At 43.9% G+C, this 19,919-nt stretch overlaps 1 protein-coding gene across 1 annotated transcript in view; it reads left to right on the forward strand.

The window, feature by feature from the left end:
- The window catches only part of PLEK (pleckstrin), a 110,083-nt gene that overhangs the window by 58,849 nt on the left and 31,315 nt on the right, over window positions 1-19,919 (forward strand). Inside the window, exon 4 of the mRNA XM_030196380.1 lies at window positions 4,138-4,229. Within this exon, the coding sequence (XP_030052240.1) occupies window positions 4,138-4,229 (92 nt within the window). The remainder of the gene's footprint in view (window positions 1-4,137; window positions 4,230-19,919) is intronic.

The following is a 19,919-nucleotide window of genomic DNA, read 5'->3' on the forward strand; positions in this document are numbered from 1 at the left end:
TGGCAGTGTACAGATGTGGGACACAGGAGATGCTTGGGGGAGTCCAGTGGCCCTTACTGCCTTGGGGCCCAGAGCATTGTCAGTCTGCCCCTGGGCGAAGATAAAATGTATCTGGTCAGCAGTGATAATTAAAGCACTATCTGGATAACTGTAAGGTAAAGATAGCAAAATTGCTGAAATCAAAACTGCTGTGCTAGCTTTATCTGGACAGCGGTGTATATAATGGCACTATTTGGATAACACCAATGTTAACTGCTTAGCAGCACTAAATATACAGATTTTATTTAAATGCTGCAGCTTCACTGGCTGCGCAGTTTAAAAAACTGAGCCGTGTGTTTTCATTCTTTTAGAGACTGAGTCCTCTAGTTCTGAAGGTATCCCAGTTGAAATGGGAAGGGTTTGAGGAGAAGGAGGAAGAAGATAGTTAAAGATCCTTAAGCTTAAGCCCAGCATTGTTTATTTACCAATTAAACATTCCTTTATGCGGTATTTTGTTGGGAACCTCATAATTGTATATTTGCAAAAAAAGTGGTTTGAAATCAAAAGAGATTGGGGGGGGGGAGGGGAGAGAAGAGGCATGCTGAGGGCACAGTTAGTACTGATACTCAGTACTGTCTGAGTAATGTTATCCAGTTAGGAGGCAATTCTACAGGTAGGCACCTACATTCAAGTGTCCCAATACCACATGATGAGAGTCTATTCTATAGTGGTATCTGGGTACCCAGATTCCATTATAGAATACTAGAATTACCCAGCATTGGTGTGTATTACATTCACATGCAGACAGTTACACAAGCCGTAGACCTGGTGCAACTGTAGTCACTTCAATGCAGCAGTGTGTGTATAAGTGGCAGCCCCTCCCATGTCCCGCCCAGGTTCTGTCCACGTGGACTGCTATCTTGCATCTACTCACTATTCGCCGGATTCTATATAGTGTGACCTAACTTGCTCGCACAAATCCAATCACATTCTGGACTTGTGTGTGCAGTTTAATTACTTAACAAGCCAATCAGCAATGATAATTGCCACTTAACAATTATTGACACTAATTGGCATTAATTAGAATTTACACACACAACTTGCCAAGCTTATTCTGTAAAGTGGTGCGCATAAATTCTAATGCGCACTCCCAACAAGGGGGCTTGGCCATGGACATGGAACGGGTGGGTCATGGGCATTCCAAACATTTACACGCAGGATTATAGAATACACCTGCTCCACACATACTTAGGCGCTGGTATTTACACCAAGGTTTACTTGGCGTAAATGGACACACCAAGAGTTAAACACAGGCATGGCTACAAGGCGTATTCTATAAACCACATCTAAATCTAGGCACGTTTTATAGAATACGCCTAGGCGGAAAGTTTTTTTTTGTGCCGATTTTTCAGGCATCATATATTGAATTTAGTCCTATACTACTTACTTGGGCTGGCTGAATATTAGATTGTTAACCAATAGCTAACAATATATTAGCTAACTAAATATCAACCTTATGGAACTCTCTCCCCTGATTTGAAAACGGAGGTTTCTTTTCTCAAATTTGTATGAACAAGTTTTAGGTATTTCAGCAGGATATCATAGCTAGATTCATGAATCAGGGGGCTGTACAAATGCTACCATTTGATGTCCACTTGTGACGTATATCTGCTGCTGTTCTCCATGCACAGATTTAAAAAGGCTAAAGCAGTGTTTCCCAAATCCAGTCCTGGAGTACCCTTGCCAGTCAGGTTTTCAGGATATCCACATTGAATATGTATGAACTTGTTTTGCATACACTGCCTCCATTATATGCAAATCTCTTTCATGCATTTTCATTGTGGATATCCTGAAAACCTGACTGGCAAGGGGTACTCATGGACTGGACTTGGGAAACACTGGTCTAAAGGAACACAAGTCCTTTTGTACTTATTTAGCACTTTCAAGACAAACTACCAGGATAGTTTCTCCTGCTAAAATTATGTGAGTGAAAACCCGGTTATATGCTTTGTCGCTAGGAGCCTTAGAGGGGCATAATTGAACGAAAATGTCTATCTCCATGGGCGTTTATCTCCGAGAACGGGTCCGTGAAGGGGCGGACCGAACCGTATTTTCGAAAAAAATAGACGTCCATGTTTTATTCGACAATTTGTGAGCTGGGCATTTTTGTTTTTCAGCGATAATGGAAAATGAAAGTGCCCAGCTCAAAAACAAATAAATTCAAGGCATTTGTTCGTGGGAGGGGCCAGGAGTTGTAGTGCACTGGTCCCCCTCACATGCCAGGACACCAACCGGGCACCCTAGGGGGCACTTTTACAAAAACAAAGAAAAAAGGTCAAAGAGCTCCCAGGTGCATAGCACCCTTCCCTTGTGTGTTGAGCCCCCCCAAATCCCCCTCAAAACCCACTGCCCACAAGTCTACACCATTACTATAGCCCTAAGGGGTGAAGGGGGGCACCTACATGTGGGTACAGTGGGTTTGGGGGGCGGTTTGGAGGGCTCCCATTTACCAGCACAAGTGTAACAGGTGGGGGGGGGGATGGGCCTGGGTCCACCTGCCTGAAGTCCACTGCACCCCCTAATAACTGCTCCAGGGACCTGCATACTGCTGCCAGGGAGGTGGGTATGACATTTGAGGGTGAAAATAAAAAGTTGTGAAATGGCATATTTTGTGGTGGGAGGGGGTTTGTGACCACTGGGGGAGTCAGGGGAGGTCATCCCCGACTCCCTCCAGTGGTCATCTGGTCATTTAGGGCACTTTTTGGGGCCCTATTCGTGGAAAAACAGGGTCCAGGAAAAGTGCCCTAAATTCTCGCTAAAAACGCATATTTATTTTCCATTATCGGCGAAAGGCGCCTATCTCTGATCGCCCGGTAACCACGCCCCAGTTCCGCCTTCACCACGCCTTTGACACGCCCCCATCAACTTTGTCCGCATCCGCGACGGAGTGCAGTTGAAAACGTCCAAATTCGGCTTTCGATTATACCGCTTTATTCATTTTTGTGAGATAAACGTCTATCTCCCAATTTGGGTCGCAATATAGGCGTTTTTCTTTTTCAATTATAAGCTGGTTAGGGTCTCATTTTCGAAAGAGAAAGACATCCAAAAAATGTCATAAAGCACCATTTGGACCTTTTTCTTCTCAAAACGTCCAAATTGGTATTTTCAAAACCTATCTTGTAGACGTTTAGCTATGCAATTCGTCTGCAGTGTGACCAAATCACAAGGGGACGTGTTGGGATGTTTCGAAGGTGGGATTAGGGCGTACCTAACATTCGGACGTTTTACAGCCATAATGGAAAAAAACAAAAATGTTCAGGACTAAAATCAAGATGTTTTGGTCTAGACCTGTTTTCAGAATGAATAAGGCACAAAAAGGTGCCCTAAATGATCAGATGACCACTGGAGGGAATCGGGGGAGACACCCCAGTACCCCCCAGTGGTCACTGACCTCCTCCCACCCTCCCAAAAATGTGAATAAAAATATGTCTTATGAGCCTCTATGACAGCCTCAGATGTTAAAGTCAGGTCTATTCAAGCAGCATGCAGGTCCCTGGAGTAGTGTAGTGATTGGTGCAGTACACAGTGGGGGGCCCAGGTCCTTATCTCCCTCTACCTGTCACACGTGTGGTGGAAACTGTGACCCTTCCCAAAGTCACCAAAACTCTACTGTACCCACATATAGGTGCCCCTTCACCCAAAAGGGCTATTGTAGTGGTGTGCAGTGGGGGGACAGTCTGTTTTGGGTGAGTTTTGGAGGGCTCAGGGTACAAGATAAGGGAGCAAAGGTGAGATGGACACCTGGGAACATTTTCATGAAGTGCACACAAGTGCCCTCTAGTGTGCCCCATTGCTTTCCTGGGAAGTCTAGGGTATCAGTCTACTAAAAATGCTGGCTCCTCCTTCATCCCAATAGCTTGATTTTCTCTGTTTTGCACTTATTCGGGGTTTTTTTCAAAAATGGACCAAAAAAACAAAGTGTCCAAAGATAGAGCTTTCTCTTTTTTCGAAATGGCCTTATTTCCTATTCGGATTTTGGACATTTTACAAAGTTGGACTTAAACGTCATATCAAAAATGCCCCTCTTAGTGAAACATACTGCCTACACTACAGAACGATATCTGCTTCATAAATCCCACGTTTGTTTTTCATGCACAGTGCTTTATACATGAAGATGAAGGATCCTGACAGTGGAATAAAAGAACTGAAGCTGGAAAAAGACAAAAGAATGTTTAATCATTGCTTTACAGGTAATGGCAGTATTTGGTCATTTGTCTTTTCAACTGTCCTAACTATGAATTTTAGGTTTTGAACTGTAAACATGCGGCTGTACTGTAGTTTTAGTGTGACTATATATGTAGTGAAATAATTGTGTTACTCATATGTAATGATGTCTATGTTTCAATGGAAACCACAGAGAATGCTGAGATTTGCAGTATAGAATAATTCTTAATACATTCCATAAATACATAACTTAAGCATTTGCAGTCAAGCTGGGCACTCCATTTGCCCCCGTGTCATTTTTTCCAATCAAACCTGATGAGAGCAAGGTATAAGGATGGAGAAAAAGGGTCATAACTTTTGTTATGCAATTCACAATTTCATAGAGAATTTTTATTTGTTTATTTATTCATTCTTGTATCCCAAGTTTCGTTTCAATGTGGCTTCCAGTTGACAATCAGGAGAATAGCATGTAATCCTCCATTATAATGGGGATTACTAACCTGATGAGAGATCCCTCCTTCAGAATCACTGGGGGGTTGGAGTGAGCTAAGGGAGTGAGAAGCCCAGCCCCAAGGGTGAGTGTTCATGGTGAAAGTGCTGAGGATTAACAAAGAAAGTCCGCTGTAGCAGAGGAACACTGTAATCCCATGAGAAACACCAACTGAAAAAGAGATAAGTACGTAAGTAATGCCACACTGGGAAAAGACCAAAGGTCCATCGAGCCCAGCATCCTGTCCACGACAGCGGCCAATCCAGGCCAAGGGCACCTGGCAAGCTTCCCAAACGTACAAACATTCTATACATGTTATTCGTGGAATTGTGGATTTTTCCCAAGTCCATTTAGTACTTGTTTATGGACTTGGCCTTTAGGAAACCGTCTAACCTCTTTTTAAACTCTGCCAAGCTAACCGCCTTCACCACATTCTCCGGCAACGAATTCCAGAGTTTAATTACGCGTTGGGTGAAGAACATATACAAATAAGACACATAAGGCCCTGTTTATTAAGGTGCGTTAGCGTTTTTAACGCACATACAATTAGCTTGCATTCTAACCGTGTAGGTGCCTATAGGGATATTGTAGGCGCATACACTGGTAACGTGCGTACATGGTTAACATACGTTAAAAACATTAACATGCCTATAACACAGCTTAGTAACCAGGGTCCATAAAAATGTAAAAGGTGCCCAATATAATTAATAAATCATATACTCAAATAAAACAACAGTAGCATACCTAACCAGGTAACCAGTAAAACTGAGCATCCAAGATGACCTAAAGGAATTGCATAAATAAAGACATGAATTAAGAGCTCTATATGCTTATAAAAAATGGAGCAGCAGGTTATACAACTCCTGAGGAGTTCTGGAATGATAGGGTAAAATGGAGGAGGATAAAACAGAGGATTAAACTTACTTAGCAGCTTTTTAGTCACAAATGGCAGAGCAACAGCTTCACACATCTGTGCAGGAGTCCTCCATCTTGAATCCTGTCCACTATTTGTAGTACTAAATAACCCCTTTCTTAATGACTGAAAAATACAGTCTAAAACATCTAAAAAAAAAAAACAGTCCTTGTAGATAAAAAATAGAAAACTAGTGTGATCTATGTCTCTCAATTTGCAGCATGGCACTAAAAAAGGGGTTTAAAATTGCTTTAAAAAGACCTGTTTCAACGTAAAGTAAAGTTGATGTTGTTTCTTAAAACTCCTGGAGTGGAGTGGTTTATTGGTGTGAATGGAGCCCATCTGTACAAGAGACCTTGGGGAATAAAAGAACAAAGACTGAAAGTGGTTTAAAATCCTATGGCCTACCAGAGTAAGATAAGCTCCAGCCTGCGCTTAGCTTAAGAGGAGATAAGACTTGTTTGTTTGTGGCCTGGCTCAAGGGTACCTGACCCTGAGAGCTAGTTGATGCCCAAGGGTGCTGTTGTAGAAGTGAGACCCAGGTTACAAACATGAAAGATAACATTAAAGAAGATGATTGTACCCCAGATTGACTTTCATTTAAAAAGTCTAATAGCACCATAGCACTATATTATAGAATCCCTATTAATTATAACCATAGTTCATAGCATTGCACTGTAGAATTGACATCTTTGCAGCCTATTGGTTCCTAACCCAGTTACTCAACATATCAAATGTAATAGCACTTCACTGTAGAATCAAAGATAAGAACATACATAAGAATAGCCATAGTGGGTCAGACAAATGGTCCATCTAACCCAGTATGCAGTTTTCAACAGTGGCTAATCTAGGTCCCAAGTACCTGGCAGAAACCCAAATAGTAGCAACATTCTGTGCTATCAATCCCAGGGCAAGTAGTGGCTTCCCCCATGTCCATCTCAGTAACAGACTATGGACTTTTCCTCCAGGAACTTGTCCAAACCTTTTTAAAACCCAGGTGTGCTACCTGCTGTTACCATATCCTCCGGCAATGAATTCCAGAGTTTAACTATTATTTGAGTGAAAAAATATTTCCTCCTAATTGTTTTGAAAGTATTTCCATGTAACTTCATTGAGGGCCCCTTTTACAAAGCGCCCCCCCCCCCCCCCATGCAATCCCTACCAAATTTGAGAGATCACTGAACAGACTGCACAAAATGCATGAGTGATGCTGGTATTTCTCACTTGTCGAGGGCTAGGGGTTGGGAAAACAATTTCAGTTTTCAGACAGAGCACTGATTATCCTAGAGCCAGCCTCAGATGCTAAGCTAGCCCATGGTAGCCATGTTATGTCCCCTTCCTTCACTAACTTAGATGCTATCTTTAATCAAATTAGAGAAGAGTGCAGCAATATCAAAAAGAAGAAAAAGGAAAGCTTTTACATAGGAAGAAAGGTATTATTGTAAGTTTTCCAACACTTCCATTGGCTAAATGTGGTGAAGGCGGTTAGCTTAGCAGAGTTTAAAAAGGGGTTGGACGGTTTCCTAAAGGACAAGTCCATAAACTGCTACTAAACGGACTTGGAAAAATCCAAAATCCCAGGAATAACATGTATAGAATGTTTGTACGTTTGGGAAGCTTGCCAGGTGCCCTTGGCCTGGATTGGCCGCTGTCGTGGACAAGATGCTGGGCTCGATGGACCCTTGGTCTTTTCCCAGTATGGCATTACTTATGTACTTATGTACTTAGACAGTGGCCTGCTTTGGAAGAGAACAGAACACTTATTAAAAGAAATGTAAGATGAAGGAATAGCATAATTTGTGGTCAGAACAGTGGGCTGAGAAGCAAGGAAGTCAAGTTCAAATCTTGCTTTGGGTCCTTGTGACTTTGGGCAAGTCACTTAACTCTCAATTGCCTTAGGCAAAAACTTAGATTGGAAGCTCTGCAGGGACAGGAAAATACCTAGTGTGTGTACCTGAATGTAACTCACCTTGATCTACAACTGCAAAAAGGCTTGAATTAAATCCAAAATCCAAATTATTAAATAAAAGAGACTAAGTTTGGCCTTGAAAGTACATACTTACTAATGTGATGCCATGTTTCACTATATGAGCCCAGGGTAAGTTACAATTAACCTACAAATCTTACCTACCCCAATTTTAATTCTAATTACAAACGTCTTATTATAAAACCATGTTGTTAAGTGCTTTTTAAATTTCACATATAATTGCATATACTTTAACTCCAGATGGAGACTATTGACAGCTTAGGTCCCACAATTTTCAAATGACCACTTGCATGTGGACTGTAAATTCAGTCCACTAGGAACAACCAAATAACCCTGTTGGGAGGAACGTAATGACCTTGGTGGTTCATCTTATCCAAAAGATCTTGCAAATACCTGGGCTCTTCCAAATGTAGAGAACATTTTACCTAACCACATTAAGTGCTAATGCATGCTTAACATGGGGAAAAAAGTCTTACCGTTAAAGTGTTTTGTGGTAATTTGCCTGTCAGCGTGCACTAATTTTTCAGGATGGGGTGTGCCATTGGCAGGAAATAGGTGTGAAAGTCTTATCCATCTAGTGCATTCACATTAGCATGTGCTAACTGGATAACACTGACTTAATGCGGAAGCATGTTTCACTCTTAAATAGGAGGCAGTGACTGCTCCCACGTTAATATTTTTGCCATTCCTGCATGCTAATGGAAAAATTAGCACAGGACCTACAAAACCCCTATTTTAGGGACGCAATAGAAGTGGGCGTGGAGGGGCATAATTGAACGGTGGCGCCCATCTCTAAGGGCGCCCGTCTCCGGGGATGGCCCCAGGGAGGGGCAGAGCCAACCGTATTATCGAAAAAGATGAGTGGCCATCTTTCGTTTCGATAATACGGTTGGGGCCGGCCAAATGTCAGAGATGGACGGGTTTGAGATGGCCGGCATCGGTTTTCGCCGATAATGGAAACCAAGGCCAGCGATCTCAAACCCGGCCAAATCCAAGGCATTTGGTTGTGGGAGGGGCCAGAATTTGTAGTGCACTGGTCCCCCTCACATGCCAGGACACCAACATACATACCTCCCTTACCTTGGGTGCTGAGCCCCCCAAATCCCCCCCCAAAACCCATTCCCCACAATTGTACACCATTACCACAGCCCTTAGGGGTGAAGGAAGCACCTACATGTGGGTACAGTGGGTTTTGGGGGGTTTTGGAGGGCTTAACATTTACCACCACAAATGTAACAGGTAAGGGGGGGATGGCCCTGGGTTCACTTGCCTGAAGTGCACTGCACCCACTAAATACTGCTCCAGAGTCCTGCATACTGCTGTCAAGGAGCTGGGTATGACATTTGAGGCTGGCATAGAGGCTGGCAAAAAAATTGTTGGTTTTTTTTTGGGTGGGAGGGGGTTGGTGACCACTGGGGGAGTAAGGGAAGGTGATCCCCGATTCCCTCCAGTGGTCATTTGGTCAGTTGGGGCACCTTTTTGAAGCTTGGTCCTGAAAAAAAAGGGACCAAGTGAAGCCGACAAAATGCTCATCAAGGCCGACTTTCTTTTTTCCATTATCGGGCGAAGCCGGCCATCTCAAAGCAAGACCCCGTCCCGCCTTCACTACCCTACCGAATCGCCCTCTTGAAGTTTGGCCAGCTCTGAGATGGAAAGCAGTTGGCGCCGGCCAAAATCAACTTTCGATTATACCGATTTGGCCGGCTTTAGGAGATCACCGGCCATCTCCCTATTTGTGTCGGAAGATGGCCAGCAATCTCCTTTGAAAATAAGCTGGATAGTGTGCAAGAGATCCACATAAAAATGTGTTTTTTCCATTAGATAATGTTCTATATTTACTTTACTTTAATAAGGGATCTTTTACTAAGCTGCATTCAGCACTAATGTGTGCCTAATGCAACTTATAATAGCATACTGCAAGAGTATGCTACCAAAGTTAGGGCACACTAAACATATTCTACATTTTTGAGGGGTGTGTCAGGAGGTGGAGAGTGGGCATTCATGTGCTAATCAGTTAGTGCAGCTGCATTACTGCACGCTAATTCATAGGCGCCCGGTATAAGAGGCTTGGGGAGGCTAAGCCTTCCCAGCCGCAAGCCGACCCGATAAGCCTCCGCTGCCTCCCCAAGGTATCCAGAGCACGATGCACCCACCACAGCATCAACACAAAGAAAGAGCAGTAACTCAGCGAACCCCGGGTATCCAGGAGGCGGAACTGTGCCTGGGGCTGTTACATGCTCTGGCCAATGCCCGAAACTACAGCGCAGAGACTGTAGGGAGGCGGGAACGAGGCCCCGTGGTCCGACCTGCACGTCACCCATCCACGTGCCCCGCCCCCCCCTCACAGCTGCTCCTCAGCACCATCCGGTCCCCGACCTGACCTCACCTGGATCTGACCCCGTATCTTGCTGGGGGAGCCGGGTAGCAGTTCGGGCACGGTAACGCAGTTCATGCTTAGTCAAGATGAGCACCAGAAGTGAATTGACGCGGGAAGGAACCCAAGTTACCGGCTCTGTCAAACTTTCAAAGGTGTTTCCCACGCGGCGCACACACCTATTTCCTTATCAGCACACTACAACCACTCAGAAGCGACGGCCCACAGAAACCAACCAATCAGAAAGGGACAAGGCGATACCATGCCCAGAAGTAGGTGGGGCACAAAGGAAGGATGTATGACGTAAAATACTTGACGGGGGGGGGGGGGGGGCCAGGGAGGGGGAAACTGAGAAGGGGTAGAGTAGGGATGAAAAGGGAGGGAGTAGAAGACGCTCAGATAGGATGAAGAAGAGGGAGGAAGGCAGGCTGGAGATGAAGGGGAGAGACAGGCTGGGAGAGGGTGATAAAGGGGAGAGGCAGGCTGGAGGAGGACAGAAAGGATGAGGAAGGGGAGAGGCAGGCTGGGAGAGAGGCTGGAAGAGTTAGGGGAGACGCAGGTTGGGATAGGAAGGCAGAAGGGAGGCAGGTAGAGAAAAAAAGGATGAGGAAGGGGAGAGGCAGGCTGGAGGAAAAATGAGGAAGGGGAGAGGTAGGCTGGAGGAGGAGGGAAAGGGAGAGGTAGGTTGGGAGAAGAGAGGGTAGGAGTAAAGGGAGGCGAGAAGAGGGGAGGCAGCAGAGGATGAATTCAGTATTTTGCCTTCATATCTGTTGTGTTTTTCATGTGTGATCAAGATGCAGTATTCTGCTAGCGTGTAGTATTTGCAGCCTTTTTTATTTTGTTTTTGTTTCACTTGGTTGTGTACTGGTTTTAGAGTCCGGTGTAATTATAGTGCTGCCTTTCCACGCATAAGGTTGTAGCTCGTCCTATCCTTGGAATTAGTGCTGTTATGGTTTGGTAAGGTTATGAGTGTGTTTTTGTACAAATTTGTATATAGGGTTTTGCAGTAGAGAGATTGTGTGTTGGCCTTACTGAGGTGGCACCAAAACATCAGAAAGGGTGTAGAGCCTAAATCATGACACACTACCTCTTGAAGGATCTACATATAGTCGTTCATAAAAGGAGCTCATTGTGAACACTATCCACCCTAAAAGGGTGTTTTGTGGCTCTACATGAGAATTGTGATATTATGATCCCTTGTTTCATATTGTTGACGGTCTGCATTTTCTGTATGGGTGGTATATTTGTGTATTAGGGTCTGCCCAGTGTAATATTTAGGGTACAGTAAGGTTCTGAGTGTGTTTTTGTACAAATTTGTGCATAGTGTTTTGCAGTTGCTTTGAACAAACCACTTTATTCTTTGACATATGATACATATCTAATATCTAAATTTAATAAAAGGTATTAATTGTGACTATTTTATTTTTACTTATTTTTTTCTGTGTTGTCAGACAATTATGGATGTAAGCTCCACCCCTGGCCCCACCCCTAACCCCGCCCCCTCTAGCCTCCCCAAACAGTTGGGCCACCGACCGCCTATGCGCTAATTGGTTAGTGCAGGAATACATGACCTCTTACTGAGTACAATATGGGTGGCGATAAGTGCTCATGCAGTAAAACTTTTAATGGCCATGCACAACGGCAACATTAGCACATGGCCATTAATACAAAATGACCATTTTTATGGCCACACTTCCCTCTAAAGGGAAGGGAAAGGGAAATGGGACTTGATATACTGCCTTTCTGAGGTTTTTGCAACTACATTCAAAGCGGTTTACATATATTCAGGTACTTATTTTGTACCAGGGGCAGTGGAGGGTTAAGTGACTTGCCCTAAACTGAGTGGGAGTCTGCCAACTGCACTGCTGTCAGTTAAGGGTGGTGCTTCAATATTGTTTCAATCTCTAGAGACAAGCATGTTCCCTGGAGTCCTGCAGAACTTGCCTGTCTCTGAAAATTGAAAATGTGATAGTGAAACAGCCTCCTCCTCCCCCCCCCTGCCCCCTACTGGCAGGGCTGTAGGTGGAGGACTCCAGCTTAGCTTAGAGGGAACAGTGTGTACTGTTGCGGTAAAAATTTGCATAAGGGCGCACTGGACAAGGATCTGATTGAAGATATCTATAAGCTTGGAATGAAAGGGGAGGTGCTATTGCTGGGAGATTTCAGCTTGCCTGATGTAGATAGGAACATCCCATCAGCAGAATTGGAAAGAAGCAGAGAGATCGTGAATATCTGTCAAAGCGCTTTGCTCAGAAAAATAGTGATGGAACCCATGAGGGAAGGATTGACGCTAGATCTTGTGCTCACAAATGGAGGAAATGTTTCCAACGTCCGGGTGGGTGCCCACCTAGGCAACAGTAATCATACACAATATGGCTTGATATTAGAGCAAAAGCGTAGAGGGCAGATGCACAAATCTCAAAGAACTGGATTTCAGACATGTTGATTTTGACATAATGGGGAAATACCTGAAGAAGGAGCTGACAGCATGGGTAGGCATAGGAGAAGTGGAAGCACAGTGGTCCAAGCTGAAAGTTGCTATAAAAACAAGAGAAACAGGAAGTCTATATGGTTCTCCAATCAAGTGGCCACAAAAATAAGGGCAAAAGAGGCTTCATTCAAGAAATACAGAAGAACGCACCAAGAGGTTCATGGAAAAGATTACCAGATTAAACTCAAAGAGGTGAAAAGGGAAATATAGCTAGCAAAAGCACAAGTGGAAGAAAAAAATGGCTAAAGATGTGAACAGAGGTGATAAAACCTTTTTCAGATATATTGAGGAAAGGAGAAAAGCTTGGAAAGAATTGTAAGACAGAAAGATGCTGAGAATAGCAATGTGGAGAGTGATGAGGATAAAGCGAACATGCTAAATCAATACTTCTTTTTGGTGTTCAGAAAGAAAATTCTGGAAAAGGACCATGGTCGGCTGCTGAGGGTATATCTGGGAATGGAGGGGATATAGCACCGTTAATGGAAGAAAGCGTTTATATACAATTTGAAAACCTGAAAGTGGACAAAGCTATGGGGCCGGATGAGATACATCCCAGGATACTGAGGGAGCTCACATAAATCCTGGCAGAACCACTTAAAGGATTTATTTAATAGATCTTTAGAGACGGGAGAGGTTCTGCGTGATTGGAGACAAGCTGATGTGGTCCCTTTTCACAAAAGCAAAAAAAACTACAGGTTAGTAAGTGTCATGTCAGTGGTAGGAAAAATAATGGAGTTGCTGCTGAAAGAAAAGATAGTTAACTTTCTAGAATCCAATGAAAGGAAAATCCTGCCAAATGAATCTGATTGATTTCTTTGATTGGATAAAGCAGTGGCTTAGCAGGGGGGGCTGCCACCCGGGGCGGGGAGGTTCGCCGTTGCACCCCCCTGGGTGCAACATGATGACACCCCCCCCCCCGACCAGCTCCCGCACCCTACCTTTAAAAAGAATATTGGGAGGCGAGGCGCAGCACCTCGCACCTGCCCTGCACGTAAAAGAAATGTGGACCGTCGGCCCTTCTCTCGCTCTGTCTGTCCCTCCCTTGCGGAAATAGGAAGTTGCGTCAGTGGAGGGCGGGACAGATAGAGCGAGGGAAGACCCGACGGTCCACATTTCTTTTACGTGCAGGGCAGGCGCTGCGCCTCGCCTCCCAATATTCTTTTTAAAGGTAGGGTGTGGGAGCTGGTCGGGGGGGGGGGGGTGTCGATTCGCCGAGGGGGGGAGCTGGCAGGGAGCCCCCCCCCCTGAGCTGACACCCGGGGTGGACCGCCCCTCCCGCCCCCCCTTGCTACGCCACTGGGATAAAGGACATGTGCTAGATTTAATCAACTTGGATTTCAGCAAAGCCTCTGATACATTTCCTCACAGAAGACTCATGAATAAGATGAGAGGGTCGAACATAGGACTTAAAGTAGTGAACTGGATTGGAAACTGGTTGACTGACAGATGACAGAGTGTGGTGGTAAATGAAATCCACTTGGAGGAAAGAAGGTGAGTAATGGAGTGCCTCAGGGGTTGGTACTGGGGCTGACTACTACTACTACTACTATTTAGCATTTCTATAGCGCTACAAGGCATACGCAGCGCTGCACAAACATAGAAGAAAGACAGTCCCTGCTCAAAGAGCTTACAATCTAATAGACAACATATTTGTGAGAGACATTGCTGAAGGGTTAAAAGGAAAAGTTTGCCTTTTTGTGGATGACATGAAGATAGCCAACAGAGTGGACACCCCAGAGGGGTAGAAACCATGAGAAGAGATCTCCAAAAATCAGTGTAACTAGCTATTGTACTTAAATAAAAAGGTTTTTTTTACTTTTACTTGTAAAGAAGTACGGGATAACATTTGCTACTTTTGCTGAAGTAATAATGTCACCAATATTTATGACTTTTACTCAGTTACATCAAATGCTTACACTTAAAAGCAAAAGCAGAAGCGGAAGTGAGATGGAAATGACAATTCCTCAGTAAACCAAATGAAACAGCAAAACTGGGAACAGGATTTTGCTATTGCAAACCTCATCACATAAATAGTGGATCAACTCATCTTGAATTTTGCTTTTCAGTGAATATAGCCTGCAAGAACAGTGGAGTTGCCTGTGTTTGTTGAACTGGTTACTGGTCTCCAGCCAAACAAAACAGTGATGAGTTGGGTCACTTTGAAAGGGGAAGGAAAAGGGAATGGGGTTTGATATACTGCCTTTCTGTGGTTTTTGTAACTACATTCAAAGTGGTTTACATAGTATATACAGGTACTTATTTGGAGAGTTAAGTGACTTGCCCAGAGTCACAAGGAGCTGCAGTGGGAATCAAACCCAGTTCTTCAGGATCAGAGTCCACTGCACTAACCACTAGGCTACTCCTCCACTAGTGACATTCCATGTAGAAGCCCTGCCCTTGCAGATCAGCGATGCGGCCACGCAGGCTTCTGTTTCTGTGAGTCTGACGTCCTGCATGTATGTGCAGGACATCAGACTCACAGAACAGAAGCCTGTGCAGCCACTTTGCTGGTCTGCAAGGGCAGACTTCTACATGGAATGTTGCTAGTGGAATAGCAACATTCCATGTAGAATCTCAAATAGTAGCAACAGAATCTCAATAGTAACAACATTCCATGTAGAATCTCAAATAGGGAAAGGGAAATGGGACTTAATATACCACCTTTCTGAGGTTTTTGCAACTGTATTCAAAGTGGTTTACATATATTCAGGTACTTATTTTGTACCAGGGGCAATGGAGGGTTAAGTGACTTGCCCAGAGTCACAAGGAGCTGCAGTGGGAATCAAACCCAATTCCCCACGATCAGAGTTCACTGCACTAACCACTAGTCTACTCCTCCACTTGTGGAGATGAAGCTGAATCTGGTACAATTCTTGGTGAACAGACATATGTTTCTATTGCAACGAAGTGCTGATCATTCCATGGAAAATTTTACATTGGGGTGACTGTCTACTGTATTGATAGAGTTTCTAGAGAGGAAGACTGTTTGTCTGTCCTTAAGACTATAGGGTTCCCACACGTTTGATGTTCTTGCATCAGATCTTGAAGATATTCAAAGTTTGCCATCAGATGAAAAATTGTTAGAACAACAACAGACAATGATTCCAACTTTGTGGAAGCTTTCTTTGTAATTAGACAGCAGGACGATGATAACGAAGATAAAGACGAAGATGCAAGTGATGCATTAGACAGCACTACTTCTAATGATGATAAAGTACTCTTTGCTATGTAGAAGTCAAGTGTTTCAGACAGAAATTTTCTTGAGCAATACCTGCAGACCAAGTCAGAAGACATCAGTAATATTGCAACCTGGCCTGATTTGAAGGAATTTTTTTTTTTTATCAGACTGAAGAATCCACTTTCTGCTAGTGCAGTTGTTGAATATGATTTTAGCTGTGCTAGATTAATGACTCACAAATGCACTCATATGAGTGACAGTCATTTTCAAAAAATTTAGTTTTACTAAAAGCAAAGTGGATTGAGTTGCACAGTAATAAAGTGGTTGGGATAAAAATGTTAACAATAGTTGTATTCATTGTAGTTCTGGTACTTTTACTTTTTAGTCAAAAAGTATTATATTAGGCAATAACTATTTTACTTTCATTTAAGTATATTTCTTATGTGTTTTTCACTGTACTTTCACTTATTAAAATATTCTCTCCGAACCATCTCATCCCTTCTGACACAACTTCCTGTTTTCTGAAGGGTGGGACGGTTCAGAGAGAAAGCCCTGGTGCAGGCTGCAGGCAGCCTGTGAGTACCACTGCTGCTGGCCTGCCCAGGTGAAGACTGGAAGTGATTTTAAGGTACATGGGGGTGGGGGTGGGGGCGTGGAAGGAGTTGTGGGAAGAGAAGAAATTGCCAGATCCTTGCGGGGCTGGGAAGGGATGAGAGAGATGTGGTGGGAGGGAGAAGGGAGGAAAATGCAGATGCAACCCTTATCAAAAATTCCTGGCTATGCCACTGCCTCCAGATCCTTCTGTTCTGAGATGGAACATCATCTTTCTATTTCCTCAGTCTTCTAGTCCCACTTTGAGGCTGCCAAAGTGCCTTTTTCTGCCTCTTGCTCTATGGAATATCTTTCCTTATTGTCAGTGGCGCACCAAGGGTGGGGCGGTGGGGGCAGTCTGGCTTGGGTGCAAATCAAAAGAGGGTGCTCTGCTCTTGCTCTTCGGGCTGCCGCTACTGCCTCTCTGCTGGCAGTCCCATGCCTTCCTCCAGCCTCTCCTCTGACCGATCCTGCACATTTCTTCAACCGCTAACACCACAGACTAGCAGCAGTGGTAGCAAATAAAATCAGGAAGATTGTGAGTCTGCACTACCTGTGGCTGCTGATCCCACCCCTTTGATGGCACTTACAATTTCTGAGCAGAGCTAGCAGTCATAGGTAGGTATGACCCCGGGATCTTGATATTTTTTTAGTCTTTTTTTTTTTGTTTTTGCTGCTAGTTTGGAGCAGGAGCAGCAGCATATTGGGGGAGGGAAGGGTTGGATCAGGTAAAAGGAGAGAGTGGGGACACTGGTTGGAAGGGAGAGAAAGAGGGCAAACATGGAAGGGGGGAGAGAGCATATAGTGGATGGAAGAAAAGGCACAGAGAGAGGGCAGACTATCGATGGAAGAGTGAGAGAGGACAGACGGCGAATGGAAGAAGGGGCAGAGAGAGAGAGGGAGGGAAGACCCTGGATGGAAGAAAGAAAAGGGGTATATGGTGGATGGAAGGAGCAGAGAGAGAGAGGCCAGATCTTGGATGGAAGGGAGAGTGAGGGAGAGCAGACCCTGGATGGATGAGAGAGAAAGGGCAGATGGTGGATGGAAGGGGCAGAGGAGAGAGAGAGAGGGTAGACCTTGGATGGAAGGAAGAGAAAGGGCAGATGCTGAATGGAAGGGAGAGAGACGGCAGACAGTGGTTGGAAGGGGGAGAGAGAGGGTAGACAGGGCAGATGGTGGATAGAAGGGGGAGAGAGAGCAGATGCTGGATGGAGGGGCAGAGAGAGAGAGAGAGAGAGAGAGAGAGAGAGGGAATGTAGACACTGGATGGAAGGGAAAGAGTGAAGAAAAGAAGAAAGCAGAAACAAGCGACAGAAAAGGTAGATATAACAATTTTTTTCTTTAGGATAAAGTAGTATTGTAGCTGATTTATTAAATGTTTATAAACAGAAAATGGAAATAAGGTCATCTTTTTATTGGTCTAATTTTAATATATTTTGACTAACTTTCGGAGTCCAAAATCCCCTTCCTCAGGTCAGGACAGGATACTGTAACGCATTATACTGTATTGACCTGAGGAAGGAAGTTTTGGCCTCTGAAAGCTAAATGTATTAGTCCAATAAATGGTATTATCTTATTTCCATGTTTGTTTTATTTATATGTGTTAATTTGTAAAGTGTGATTGATATTTGCTAGTTTTTTAAATTTGCACCTGCTATCTTTATATTTTGCATAATACTAGGGGACATACATCACAATCCCTGTTTCTGTGATGTTGCATTGTATGCAAAGTCTGGCTTCTTGGGGGTTCAATTTAATTTTTGTCTAAATATTTCTATTTTTAATTTGTGGTTACTTATTCTATAGTGAATTAGGGTTTATTCGTATCTATGAAAAGACATGGTCTTCTGTTTGCATTGACTGTGCAGCACCTGTGCTATTCTGGCTGGTTGTAGTTTTACAATAGGTGTATTGATGTTCTAGTGCTCACTGCAATGTTTAAGATGCTGCCTTTTCCTAGGTACACCCTTATGTGACTCGTAGAAGTTACTGCTTATGGTATATGAACTAAGTGTGTTCTACAATCGGCACCTACATCTAGGCACTGATTATAGGATACGCTTAGTTGGCACTGATTTCAGTGCTGCTTTTTAGGCGCCATATACCCCTGCATTCTATGTAGCGCACCTAAAGATTGTAAATGATAAGTAGTAGACCCAACATACAAACCACCAGGATTCTTAGTCTAGACAAGCAGCGGCAATAAACTAAAATGTTTATTGTCATGAAAAATTAGAACAATGAACAGAAAAGGTGCAATTGGTAAATAAATAACAGGTAACTGAAATAGGATTACTTAGTACCTGCCTAGCAGGTAACTTGGATTTCAGGGCTCTGTTCTGTCCTGGTTTTCTTCTTAACTCTCCCAGTGTACTTTTAGTGTATACTCTGGTGGATCCTCCTCTACTTCTATCCCACTGTCAGTTGGTGTACCTCAGGGATCTGTCCTGGGACCTCTTATTTTCTCCATCTATACTTCTTCCCGTGGTACTCTGATCTCATCCCATGGTTTTCAGTATCATCTTTATGCTGACGACTCCCAGATCTACCTCTCCACACCAGAAATCTCAGCCGAAATCCAGGCTAAAGTATCAGCCTGCCTGTCTGACATTGCTGCCTGGATGTCTCACCGCCATCTGAAACTAAACATGACCAAGACTGAGCTTCTTATGTTTCCACCTAAACTAACCTCTCCTCTTTCCCCATTCTCTATTTCTGTGGATAACACTCTCATCCTTCCTGTCTCATCAGCTCGTAACCTTGGGGTCATCTTCGACTCCTCCCTCTCCTTCTCTGCACATATTCAGCAGACTGCTAAAACCTGTCGTTTCTTTTTCTATAATATCAGCAAAATTCGCCCTTTCCTTTCTGAGCACACTACTAGAACCCTCATCCATACTCTTATCACCTCTCGCTTAGACTATTGCAACTTGCTTCTCACAGGTCTCCCACTTAGCCATCTCTCTCCTCTTCAATCTGTTCACAGTTCTGCTGCACGACTAATAATCCACCAATGTCGCTATGCTCATATTAGCCCTCTCCTCAAGTCACTTCACTGGTTCCCTATCCGTTTCCACATACAGTTCAAACTCCTCTTATTGACTTATAAGTGCATTCACTCTGCAGCTCCTCAGTACCTCTCCAATCTCATCTCTCCCTACACTCCTCCCCAGGTACTCTATTCACTGGGTAAATCTTTCTTATCTGCACCCTACTCCTCCACCGCTAACTCCAGACTCCGTTCCTTTTATCTTGCTGCACCATATGCCTGGAATAGACTTCCTGAGCCGGTTACGTCAAGCTCCATCTCCTGCCGTTCTCAAATCTAAGCTAAAAACCCACCTTTTTGATGCTGCTTTTAACTCCTAACCCTTATTCACTTGTTCAGAACCCTTATTTTATCATCCTCACTTTAATATTCCCACTGCAGCTCCTTGTGACTCTGGGCAGGTCGCTTGGCCCTCCATTGCCCCTGGTACAAAATAAGTACCTGAATATATGTAAACCATATATGTAGTTGCAAAAAACCTCAGAAAGGCGGTATATCAAGTCCAATTTCCCTTTCCCTTTCCCTTATCTCTTATTTGTCCTGTTTTTCTGTCCTAATTAGATTGTAAGCTCTGTCGAGCAGGGACTTTCTCTTCATGTTCAAGTGTACAGCGTATGTCTAGTAGCGCTATAGAAATGATAAG

This window comes from Microcaecilia unicolor, chromosome 3 (genome assembly GCF_901765095.1).
Source record: "Microcaecilia unicolor chromosome 3, aMicUni1.1, whole genome shotgun sequence".
Taxonomy (NCBI): domain Eukaryota; kingdom Metazoa; phylum Chordata; class Amphibia; order Gymnophiona; family Siphonopidae; genus Microcaecilia; species Microcaecilia unicolor.